General features: G+C 42.9%; 2 protein-coding genes across 4 annotated transcripts in view; both read left to right on the forward strand.

Moving 5' to 3' along the window:
* arhgap27l (Rho GTPase activating protein 27, like) overlaps nt 1-5521 on the forward strand; it is a 25391-nt gene extending 19870 nt beyond the window's left edge. For all 3 annotated transcript variants that reach the window (XM_030408114.1, XM_030408116.1, XM_030408115.1), the window contains 3 exons: nt 143-277; nt 1517-1622; nt 2764-5521. In XM_030408114.1, coding sequence (XP_030263974.1) covers nt 143-277; nt 1517-1622; nt 2764-2941 — 419 coding nt within the window. In that variant the 3' untranslated portion in view covers nt 2942-5521. The remainder of the gene's footprint in view (nt 1-142; nt 278-1516; nt 1623-2763) is intronic.
* A 5814-nt stretch (nt 5522-11335) lies between these two features.
* Nucleotides 11336-12684, forward strand: dnaaf19 (dynein axonemal assembly factor 19). The gene is made up of 3 exons (XM_030408308.1): nt 11336-11456; nt 11813-11964; nt 12406-12684. The coding sequence occupies exons 2-3, from the start codon at nt 11813-11815 to the stop codon at nt 12542-12544; spliced, it is 291 nt and encodes a 96-aa protein (XP_030264168.1). The 5' UTR covers nt 11336-11456; the 3' UTR covers nt 12545-12684.
* The last annotated feature ends 181 nt before the right edge of the window (nt 12685-12865 follow it).

The following is a 12865-nucleotide window of genomic DNA, read 5'->3' on the forward strand; positions in this document are numbered from 1 at the left end:
AACCAGTCAGACAGCAGCGTTCATCAGCCTGCTCCCTGTGATGTCATGACATGTCGATGATGTCTTGCTATATGTGACTGCTGTAATCACACTGTGAGCAGCTGACTGGTTGGTCTTGGTTGTGTCTTTGTTGTCCCTGCAGAGGAGCAGCTGGACCTGGAGGACGGGCAGTGGGAGGAGATCCATGTGATCACCGGAGCTCTCAAACTGTTCCTGCGGGAGCTTCCAGAGCCGCTGTTTCCATTCAGCTGCTTCGACAAGTTCATCGCTGCCATCCGTCAGTACAAAAAACCCACACAAGTAACACATAAACCAAAGCTATGAAAGATTTATAGAGACATATATTCCTGTCAATTGAAATTTACACCAAAGAATCAATGCAGTCCAGTCAAACAGGAAAAAGATCATGTGACTGAACTTGACAAGTTTCTTTAGTCAGGATTTAGATCTGAACTGTGTCTTCCCACACATCTATTCACAACCTGAAATTTGTGTCAAGTTAAAAGAGAAACTGAGTAACATTTTCTAGATAAAGGGGCAAAATCCAAAGAGAGCCCATTGAAGTGTGCATTCATCCAGTCAGCTGCGGGGAGTCTTTCATTTTCATAACAGAAAAATACTTTGTTGATGAAGGTTCTCGTTCATCCAGGTCCCGGTCTGTCACCGCCGGGGCGTGAGCGGTTGCTAAGTTGTCTGTGGAGGGAACTCAGTCCTGCATTGTAGGAGGGTTATAAGTAATGAGTAGGAATCGACCGATATGGATTTTTAAGGCCGATGCCGATACCGATTTTTTTTTCATCAGCCTTAGCCGATGACCAATATGGACTGCCTATTTTCTTAAGCTGATTTGGAGCCGATACTACTTTTGCTCCGCAAATTTCAAACGCAAAAATCGGCTGATAAAATCGTCCGGCCGATGTATCGGTAGATCACTAGTAGTGAGTCAGACTCACTGAGTCAGCTGATAGGTTTCACTCTAGTCTAAGTGTGTACTTTCACTGTGTGTATGTGTACGTCCATGTGCATCTACTGCGTCGCTGCTCCGGCAGTCTGTAGCAGATACACAAGGCTTCTATTTCAGAGCACGGTGCATCAACTCAGACAAATTCAGCACAGAGCAGACAGGAAGTCACACGCCGAAACAACAACACAACATCTGGTTAATTTTCATAATAAAACACCCTGTGTTGACACCTGCACACAAATCTAAAAAAAAAAGAGACAAATCTAAGCACTTCTTCTTATCCTTCGGTTGGGAACTCTTACCTTTTGTGCAATGTACATGCAGCCAGTGGTTGAGAAAGTCTAGTACAGAAACGTCACAAATACATTTATTTTTGGCAAGTTAGACTGTGTGGGAGTTTGCTTGTAATCAATTTTAAAGAAATGAAAAGAACCGACCAGTAACGTGAACCCAAAGACAGTCGGACATGATCCAAGATAAACATCAGTTACAATGATGTCTGAAAAAAATGAAGGTGTGTGTGTTTATCTGTTTGTGTTTGTCGCCCTGCAGAAGTCCCAGACTACAACCTGAGAGTCTCCTACATGAGGGACCTGGTTCGCTCTCTGCCTCTGCCCAACCACGACACAATGGAGCTGCTCTTCAAACACCTGCGCAGGTGAGTTCACTCTAAGGCTGACTGCAGCCTGGACAAACACAAAAAACAGACGGCTTGTTTTCTACACTTATAAACCACATGATAGTGAGCCAGAGGTGTGAAGTCACCTCCAAACACTCACAGCACAGAATGTGTCAACACATTTCCTGAGGTGTTTTCTGAGGGGTCAGACTCATGTGTCAGATTTATGCCACCCTACGTCTGAAAATAGATGCAATACACAGACGTCCATGCATCCTTTACGCTGCAGTGGATGTTATTAATATATCCAGTCAGGAGTTTTCCACAAAAACAAACACGGTGACGGTGGAGAAGGTTGTGATAATGTTCCTGTAGACGCAGAATTCTCTTCACTAATATCAACAAGAAAACTTTAAGATGTCCTCCACTGTTGTAACTTCTTGTCCTGTGGTCGTCTTGCATGAACTTTTGAATTTGAATCGCTCCCTTTAATCCATATGGATAATCTTTCAGAAAACGTTTACAGATACAGATGAAATGAACAACAGACAGAGAACGCGTCTGTGTCTGACCATGAGAAAAGATGAACTTGTCTTAACTCATTCAGATCTGCTCTCACAGAAATCTGCTCACCTTGATCCAACACATGTGGGACGTGACACGAGTGCTCTTTCCTCTCAGGCTCTTCCTGTGGTTTCTTCCATGTTGTTCCATGTTTTGAAGGAGACTTTTTTGGGTGTTGTTCACCATTCAAATCAGCAGTCCAAGTCCAGGGGCTGTTGTATGCTGTACAGATAATAAAGCTCATCTGGCAGATTGTGATCTTGTGATTTTGGGCTACGTAAATAAAATTTGCCTTATTTTGAAAAGTGGTGCGGCTACACCTGAACATCAGTGTGTTGCTGATCTATATCAAATCTGTTTGATGGATTTAGGATACTTTGTATTTGTGCAACCTGGAGGAGATTTTAGTTAAACCAGGAGTGTGGTCACATAAACCTTTAGTCCACCACGAGACAGGATGTGAGGTCAAAGACAGTGTGGTTATAACAGTGTAAACAGAAGGTGATAACAGTTTAGTTCATCTGAATCAGAACAAAGGACTCCTGACAACATTGCTGCAGTTTGTAGTCTGATACTGTGAAGATATTAATTCATGATCTTGAATTTCTCTGTCCAGAGTGGTCGAGCACAAGGATTCCAACAGGATGTCTGTTCAGAGCATCGCCATCGTCTTCGGCCCCACGTTGCTCCGCCCCCAGACCGAGTCAGCCAACATGACGATCCACATGGTGTTCCAGAGCCAGATAGTGGAGCTCATGCTCAACGCCTTCAATACTGTCTTCTCCCAGAGTTAGGGGAACCTCTGGGACCAGAACATCACCAGACCTGCCAAAAGCCTTCCAAAGTGTCTGAGAACCTTCTAGAACTGTGGACCTAGATGTCACCTCCTCCTGAACCCAGGTTCACAGGGACTGAACCTCGAACCTGCCGGCTACATGATGTCTCTTTTTAACCACTGCGGCCTAAATGACCCAAGTAGAACTTAAATGGAACCACCTAGAATCCTGAACTGGTTTGGAAACCTTTGACAACAGTTTTGACAACAGACCAAATGGAACATCCTGTTTTTTCTGAGCACCTTAGAAACCACAAGCATCTCACTTTGAGCAAGAACTCTCCAATATATTCCAGATCCTACTAGAACCTTGCAGATCTCTGGAGCCAAACATCATCACTTCACATCTGGAACCAGCAGACTTTGCCAAGCCCATTTCTAACCACTAAACCTGAAATGATCCTGATTGAACCCGAGTGAAACCATATAGAACCCTAGACTGTTTTTTTTTTTAACTCTAAACTTGAGTCATTGTTCTACATCAAAGAAACTTTTGGATCCTCCCAGAACCTTGTAGATCTCTGGACCCAAACTCATCTCCAGGCTACACAACACCTTTCTCTAACCACTGAGTCTGAAATGATCCAGCTAGAACGCTAGTGGAACCATCAGGAACCATGGACTGGTTGTAAAACTTTAACTTGAGTCAATTTCCGAAGCAAAAGACAAATAAAAACAAGTTCCAGTACCTTGTTGACCTCTGGACCGGAACTCTTCCTGTTTTTTTTGTTATTTATTTTCATGAATTCTTGGGCAGTGGAACCTGGACCCCATGACACCTCTCTCTAACCACTGTGCTTTGAATGATCCAGTTAGAACTTCAGTGGAAATGCATGGAACCCTGGACTGATTCTGAAACTTTGAAACCACCACTGCTCTTTCAAGATAACAGTCCAAAAACAAAACCCACTGACCTCCTAAAACTCTGGACCCAAACATCATCTGCTGCTTTAAAATTCTACATAGACTTATATGTTTTGGGCCTGGAACCCACTGACAACAAGAAATGCTCTTACCAAGCCTGAAACAACACAGTTAGATCCTGAATGGAACCATCTAGAACCCCGGACTTTTCTGATCCTTTGAAACCATCGCTGTACTTTCGAGGCAGCAGAGCAAATGAAACACACATACTTTGTTCCTCAATAAAGCCTAAACCCAGAACTATCCACACAGGTTCCAGATCATTGAGGAACCTCCTAGAGTTTTAGAACCGAACATTGGGTCCCTTTCTATAACTTCCTGTGGATATCGGTGTACAAATAGTTGGACCTGGAATATTTCTGGCTACACAACCACCAAAACTAACAGATAGAATCTGTTGTGGAACCACCTTAAACCCTGGACTGGTTTTAAGATGGGAAATATTCTGTGTTCCACTTTATTGGCACCTCAAAAACACAAAATATCTCCAGAACCTTCTCTTGTGCTTCTCTCTTCTTAAAGACAAGAGCATTTTATATATTTTCTGAGGGAACATTTTGAATAAAACAAACTGTGGGAATCTTTTGGAACGCAGCTTCCAACTTTAACCGTGGATACGATGTGATTTAGCTTCTGTTCAGAACAATTTTATCAAATGTATTAACTGTCCTGATTGTCACTTTAAATCTGTGTCCAGATCACCAGACGTCTGTTCGCACAGACTCTCTGGAGTCACGAGAATTACTCAGCTCAACATGAGAGATTGTTCAAATCCAGAAAACACTGAAGAAGTTCACAAAGGAAGGAACAAACACAGGAAGTGGGCGAACAAACGGTTCATTGGGTTCTTCTTCTTCTTTGTCACGTTGATTGATTAGCTGATTGACTCACTGCATGTGTTATAGATTTGCATGCTGATTGGCTGCAGCAGCTGGTGGTGGGTTAGGATCACTCTCACATGTCCGACTGGTTTCTTTCCGTTCGGTCCCACAACTTTCTACATGTAGAGGAACTCCGGATCTTCTACAAACATTTTTTAATTCAAACATCTCCTTGTGGTTTTGTTCTCAGTATCCACCAGTTTTCAGCTTTCACTGACAAAGAAAACACAGATTTGCACACAGCAGTAGTGTCCTAAGTCAGTATATGTTAATACCAAGCATGTTTCACTAAAGTTTGACACGTATTTAACACTGGATCAGTAGTCGTGTACAGTGAGGAGCCATTGCGTCATGAAGTCATGATCCACCTGACATCAGAGTGAACTGCCTCCGTGTCGTTGTGCTCTGCTGGACACATGTTGGATGTGTTGGTGTGAAGCGTCTGACTCTCACAGGAGCTGCAGGAACGTTTCCTCAGATCGCAGTCAGGTTTAACACGATGTCAGGAGAAGTGTTCAAATGTAAAAAGGATGAATTTTACAGGAACATTTTTACTGTGTTTGTGTCCTGCTGTACCCAGAAACTCTACCAGTGATAATCTGAACAATGCTGTTTTTATAGTATTGACTTATGTGTATTACAGATATAGAACAAAGTTACCGTGGAAGATTTACAGATGAAACTCTGTACATAAGAGGGTATTTTACTGACCTTTAATAAAATATAAAGCTGATCGCCAGTGTTCGTTTTTTTTAGATCGTTCTCACCTCCGTCACACATGCACCACCTGCAGCAACAAACCTCAACCAACCCAACACTTTAATAATCCAGTTTATTTCTCTTGACTTCACAACAATATAAAGTCTCTGCAAACCTTTTACTTTTAAACTTGTGCGTGTCATCAGCTGACGTATCAACATTTGTACTGAACGTGTCATCATGTTCACATGGAGGTGGAGACACGGTTTCAACATTTGCTTTGTGTTTGTGAAGACAGAACCAGGTACTTTAACCCCCAACATGATGTTTCCTTCACTCTCCAACCGGACTTTAGACTCGATGATGTCACAACATGAAAAGTTTTGGATCCAGAAATCCAAGTATGGTAGAGAAAGAACAGGATTTGAGAGGCGGGAGATTCTGCTTCACCTGAGGTCGGGGAGGTGTCCGTCACACTTCACACAGAGATGCCACATTATCTCCTGATCTCCACCTCCGTGTGTTCACACTGAGCCAAGCAGCAGATCTGAAAGAGGCGTGCAGCCACGTCATGATGATCTGTGTGTGTTTTCAAGGTATTTCCCAGGTGTCCTGTCAATCTAAACCTGCTGACAGTTTATAATCATATGGATGCTGTTATAATGTGTAGTGTGCACTGTTATCTCCCAGTGGCTGTAATGGAGGCTGATGAACATAAAACAAAGTGCCTGATTTGACTTTTTATTCATCATGTCACACCTGCTGGTTCCATTCAGCTGCAGGAAGCAAAGATTCATCTGAACAAGACATTATTTCATTAAACAAGCAGTACGGAGACGGCGGTGGAACCATGTCTGCAGGTGTTTGTCCTCGATGCCCAGGTGTGTGGCAGGTGTGGTTACCGTGGCGACCACATTACATCAAATTGGCTACAAGAGAAACGGAGAGAAGAAAAGTGTCTCAGTGTTCACAGACTGATCTCACATGTTCTGTGTGTGACAGGATGCTGAAGTCTCACCGGTGTTAAACTGCAGCGGACCTGAGGGGGGAGACAGAGAGCACGTCAGAGGAACCAATCAGAGCGCTCGTCTCAAACTAACACATTGAAAACACGCCATTGCTTTTGTTTCCCTGTCGTGCGTTGTCTTTTGTTATCTTTGTTTGCTATTGGTGTATTATCTGTGTCTGCTATATCTCTGTAAGCGACTTTGGGTCCTTGAGAAGCGCTATACAAATTAAATGAATTATTATTATTATTATCAACACATGATAAACTGATGTAGTCTGGTTCTGTCCTGACGTCCTCTCACCTGATGAGCACTGTGCCAGGTTCTCCGCCACGTCGTTCCTCCCCATCTTCAGTAACACCTCCTGGGTCACCTGCACCGGCTGGCTGCTGTACACCTGAGTGATCAGATCCACCGTCCTCCGTCTGTCTGCCGCCTCCAGGTCACAGGGGGAGATCCTCAGGAGACTTTGATCTTTGTTCAGAGACGTCTGGACTTTGGATCCTAACTCCAGCAGGTAGAACTTGAAGTCTTTGAATTCTTCAGCCTGCAGATTCTTCAGCTCTCTGAGCAGAACCTCTTTCACTGTGTCCATCTCTGCGGCCTGTCAACAGCACACAACAGCACACATCAGCACACAGTCACATGTGCTGGACAGGAACTCAGTACTTTTACTTTACTGCAGTGTTTCCATTACCTGTACCTTTATACTCCGACTTCACTCCGCCTCACTTACTTACTTCACTACATTCACGACTTCATAGACACACAGAACCACATTTCTTCACCGGGCAGCACAAACACACCTGTGACCCAACACAGTCTCATGTTTGAGCTCAGAAACATGTTGATGTAAAAATCAGGTCAGGCTTCTGAGCTGCTCCACAGTTAGCTTAACGCTAACTCACACCTGCAGTCTGACAGGAGGCGGAGTCAAACACAATAACACATCATAACAATAAAAAACAACAGTGACGACATCAACAACAACAACAACAACCGCAGCGTCTCCAGGATTTCATTTTCATTTTTAAGCGTGTTATATTTATATACGTTACATTTGATGTGAATCACCTTCAACAGTTTCTTCAGTGTTTTCAGTGTTTCCTCCAACATTCACACTAAACTGTTGTTTTCCCTAAATGATCATTTTTAAACACACAACAAACTAAATTATTAGTTCAAATACAGGAATTTGCCAGCACAAATCCAAAGCATCCGTCAGACAGAGTGGGACGATCCGGACCAGCAGAACCAGACTTTTGGTAACTTTCACTTAACTGTTTTCAGGAAAATCATAAAAACTGAAACATTTCATGAGAAATAATTAAAAAATCAAGTGTTTAATTATTGATTGAGTTTAAAGGAGTCATGAACATGGTGCTGAGGTTAACGAGGCCGTTTAAAGCCGGAGGTTTTACCTTTAAAATTTAAACAGTTCAAGTCAAACGGGCCGAAACCAGCAGAAACATAATGTCAGAACATTTTATCATCTCATGTGATATTGGCTGTTTCTTGTGTGTGACACGAAAACTTCTGCTCAGGTTTTAGTTCCCGATGATAAATCAGAAGAGACTGATGATGAACAGGTCGGTTCAGTCCAAGCAGGGAACTGGTCCTGCTGGTTCCTGCTGGTTCCTGCTGGTTCTTCCTGGTTCCATGTTTCTGTTCAACTCTGACAATATTCTCTAAAACATTTTACAAACAGCAGAAATGTCTTTGGTTTAAAGTCTGAGGCCGATTTTGGATTTGTTTGAAAAAGTCAGTCACATTTAGTAAAAAGAGAAAAAGATCCGTTTGTTAAAAATGTTCCAGTTTAAACACAAACACAGAAACATGATGTCAGAATGAACCCTCGCTTTAGACTCAGCCGCCGACTGTCAGCTGAGTCTACAGCTGAGATGATCACAGCTCAGCTGATCTGTCAGGAACAAAGTCGACACCTTCAGTGTGACAGCGACGTCTTCTTACCTTATCACACCTGGACGTGACAGAAACTGGATCAGGTGTTGAGTCGGCTTCCTGTCACTCAGAACCGTTTCAGCTGGTCCCGTTCACTCCTCGCCTCTCACTCTGACTTCACCTTCATCTACCCTATCACCTACAGGCTCCGCCCCCTCACTTCTCTGGAAATACTCTCTGATTTCACCTGCAGTCATGTGACCTCACCTGAGTCTCACCTGCTGTGATGTCAAGCAGGAAGAGAAACATTCTACAAAGAGTTACTTAGAAGTACTTCTATACTTTGAGTAATAAAGTTTGTAAAATTAGAGTATTAATATTCAGTAGATGTTGTCTTGTCAGCTGTCTGTCATTTCATTCAGTCCTCATTAATTATTCATGTTGTTGTTGTGTACGTTGAATACCTGATGATGTCATACCACAGTGTAGAAGTACCCTGTTACAGAAAAAGTCCTGCAGTTAATATTTTACTCAAGTAAAGATACAAAAGTAAAAGTAGCAACAGTGAAAGTACTCATGACGCAGGATAATATATATTATTTACAACACTGTCAGTTTATCACAGTCATTCAACACATCTGGAGATACGAGGTTTTCACTAGGCAGGAAAGTAATCTGAAAAGTAACTACAACTGCAAGCAGTTATGAACGAGGGCCAAGCCCCCCCGCGCACCACAGAGCCCGCGGAAGTCGGCCCCAAAGGATGACGGGCTCGGGGCAAAAGTGTCAGGCAGATGGCGCTTAAATTGCAGGAGGTTTTGCATATGTGGCGATTTAGCTAAAGAAATGTGCAGCAGAAGTGGGCGTGTCCTATGTCAGAAAACCCAGCTCTGTCCAGGGAACATATGGATCTAAGGTTTGTTATTTAAAATGTGGAAGTTACAGGCAAAAACGCGATTGGATCCATTATAGCGCCACCTAGTGGAGTACATGTGCAATTTTTGGTTTGGAAGAACTGTGTCCTATTCTTTATGTACCATATAAATTTGGCTAAACAGTTTGGCTAAAATTAATGTTTGTTGTTTATCTTGTAATAAGCCACGCCCACATTGACCAGTCATGACCACCTTCAAGATATGACCTCAGGTTGGCCCGACATCATACCGACCAAATTTGGCAAAAATCGGTGTAGCCGTTCAAGAGATATAAACTTTCTATATTCACCAAATTCGGCTCATCCCTTCCCAGTGTCATGGCAACCAAGGATCTCTAATTTGGTGTCAATAGCATTTAGTTTGACTGAGATATCAAATGTCAGCCGAGACTGTACTGAGGTTCTGCCAGTGTGAGCAGCAGGAGGACGCTCAGCTCACCTCCAGAGCCTCGCGCTGAATCACTGAGACTGATTTAGGGACCGTCATTAAATTACTTAGGATAAATATATTAATACAAAATAATTGCAGTTTTTTCAGTATCTTCCATGTCATGTGACCCAGCGACGGCAAACCAGCAGCAGATTGTGTTAGTAAACTGGACGAATGAGACACAACTCTTTTTACTGTACTTTAGTGCTTCCTCTATTTTATATTAATATTAATATGCAGAAATTATGATTTGAATAGCTTCCATGTCATGTGGCCCACTGACTTCTCAAACAGATTCTGTTTCCATAAAAAATATATAATAATAAAGAAAATAATGGTAAAGAAGTTCTCTAATGGTTAACATTTTCAAGCAGCATTGTCAGCTTCTACACTATTTAGTCTCATGTCTTAGATTCTGATTCTGAAATTCTGAAAACGATTTATTTTTTTTTTCTCACCAGTAGTCACCATTTAAAGGGTTAGTTTTAAAAATGTTCTTCCCCGGACCCCCTTAGTGTTGCTAGGTTACCGACTCAGAGCACCGCTGCTACAAAGAACCTCGGGGAAACACTGTCTCCAGTTTACTAATACAATCTGCTTACTCTACAATCCTGCAGCGGGACACCGCCGCAGAATGCATATAGGGGGAAACACTGGTGTGTGTGTGTGTGTTTGTATGCGGGGGGCCACCAAAGAATTGTGCCCGGGGGGCCCCTGCCCTCCTGATCCAGGCCTGGCACAGCGAATCATTTATTGTGTTTACGTGTCTTATTTATTTGTCCTAAACAGCCAACAGCGCGAATCACTGCTTACTTAACTGTTATATTAGTAAATCATAATTTTAAGGGTCTCAGGCATGTAATGTCTACTCATGTTCCGATCTTTCACCCTCCAACTCTCCCAGATCCCCAATTCTTCTCACCATCTTCCTTATCTCCCAGTGTATGGGACTACTTTATACATGATTAATTTATATGGATGAATATCAAAATATGAAGCCCTAACCAAGTAGTGTAAACTAACGGATCATGTTTTTACAGTGCCAGTTGAGAGCACAATAAACACAACACAAGTTGACCCAACAAAATCTGATTTATTTAAATACATTTATATAAAATCATCCCTCATTTGTTTTCATCTGTCACTGTCCAGGACTCCCTGGAAGAAGAGGTCCTGTATCTGTATAACTCTTCTTGTCTGTATCTGGACAACTCCTGGATAAAATCATTTGCATTGACGTGGAGGAGACCAGAGATGGAATGTGAGTCAGAAATATATTTGTCAAACATTATTTATTCCAACATTTCAATCATTTCTTTTTAGATGTGAATCTAAAATGTGAAGAATGTGAAGTCTGAAAATACATTTGTTCAAATGTTTGAATAATTTAGGGTATTTTTATTGGGGGGACAATTCATGTTTTTCAGAAATAGGGGTGGACATATTTCCCTACATCATCAATTATTATTGATTTGATCTGTTTCAGGAATCTCTATCTGGAAAGAGTAATAGATTAAAAGTATCAGATAGAGTAGAATTCAAATACTTGAGAAGAGTATCTGAGGACTGTACTCAGTTATTTGAATGGCTGCAGTCAGCGCACTGCGCAGGCGCCGGCCGGCAGCCCGTCGTCATGGGGACGGTTTGTTGTCTATGAGCTGAGGAGAAACGGCAGCGCGAGGAGCTGAAGGAAGCAGGTAACACGTCTCACCTGTGTGCTCGCTGCTGTTAGCCTTGAAGCTAACGGTCACTAACAGCAGGTAGAGCTGCGTGGTGTTAGCTAACTGGGAGCTAGCGTTAGCCACCGAGACGCGTTCAACAACAGCTCGGTTAACATGTAAACTGTGTTGATTAGCGTCAGGTTAGCTGTTAGCATGTTAGCTCACTTACTCTGAAAGTAACTAAAGTAATCAATAAGTTTAATGGAGTACTTTGAGACTTTTACTCCCGGATGTCTGTTGAGTATTTTGAGTGTTGGAGTTGTAAGAGAATCTACAAACTGGAGCTTTTGATGTCATCCTGGAACGCTTCCTGTCTTCTGTGACATCATCAGATGATGGCGAGCTTCGAGCGTGAGGTCATCGACTTCTCAGCGCTGGAGAGAGAGCTGCGAGGCGCGATCGAATCTGAGCAGAGATACAAGAGAGAGAACGAGGCGAAGCTGAGAGCCGTCAGTCAGAGAGTGTCCTCCTACAGCCAGTTCAGGTAATTCAAGGGTCCTGGAAAAGCTCCTGCAGCCAGTTCAGGTAATTCAAGGGTCCTGGAAAAGCTCCTGCAGCCAGTTCAGGTAATTCAAGGGTCCTGGAAAACCTCCTACAGCCACTTCAGGTAATTCAAGGGTCCTGGAAAACCTCCTACAGCCAGTTCAGGTAATTCAAGGGTCCTGGAAAAACTCCTGCAGCCAGTTCAGTTAATTCAAGGGTCCTGGAAAAACTCCTACAGCCAGTTCAGGTAATTCAAGGGTCCTGGAAAACCTCCTACAGCCAGTTCAGGTAATTCAAGGGTCCTGGAAAAACTCCTGCAGCCAGTTCAGGTAATTCAAGGGTCCTGGAAAAACTCCTATAGCCACAAGCTAGGTATGGGGCTCTCATTCCATTGGTCCTTGGAAGACTTCCAGACTCTGTGCTACCTGTGTGTCTCTGTCAGGGACCTGGTCCTGACGTGTCACCTGAAGCCGCTGGAGAAGAAAGACAAGGAAGGAGCTCCACGGAAACAACCCTGGAACCCTGTTGCCCCGAGCAACAAGGGATGTCCGATCGCCCCGAGCAACGAGGAAGACTTGTGACCTTTGATGATCCACAATATGTTTTTAGTTGTCAATATTCTAAATGATCGATACAGGTGTAATCTGTCAGTGTGGAGACACGTGGTTTTAACGGAACACGTTAACACATTTTAAATGAATAAATCATTTCAACAGCAGAACGCTTTGTCATGTTGTTCATCTTCTGCACGGTTATCTTATTGTGAAAACAGTCACAGTGTCTATAATCATCAGATTAAATCATTCTTACTGATATCGTTCATTTTTTCAACTTAAGAAGTCAATAAAGGTTCTGTGGTTCTACTGTGATGGAGCTGCAGAGCCTCAGTGTGACCAGCAGGT

The sequence above is a fragment of the Sparus aurata genome, chromosome 23 (assembly GCF_900880675.1).
Source record: "Sparus aurata chromosome 23, fSpaAur1.1, whole genome shotgun sequence".
Classification (NCBI taxonomy): domain Eukaryota; kingdom Metazoa; phylum Chordata; class Actinopteri; order Spariformes; family Sparidae; genus Sparus; species Sparus aurata.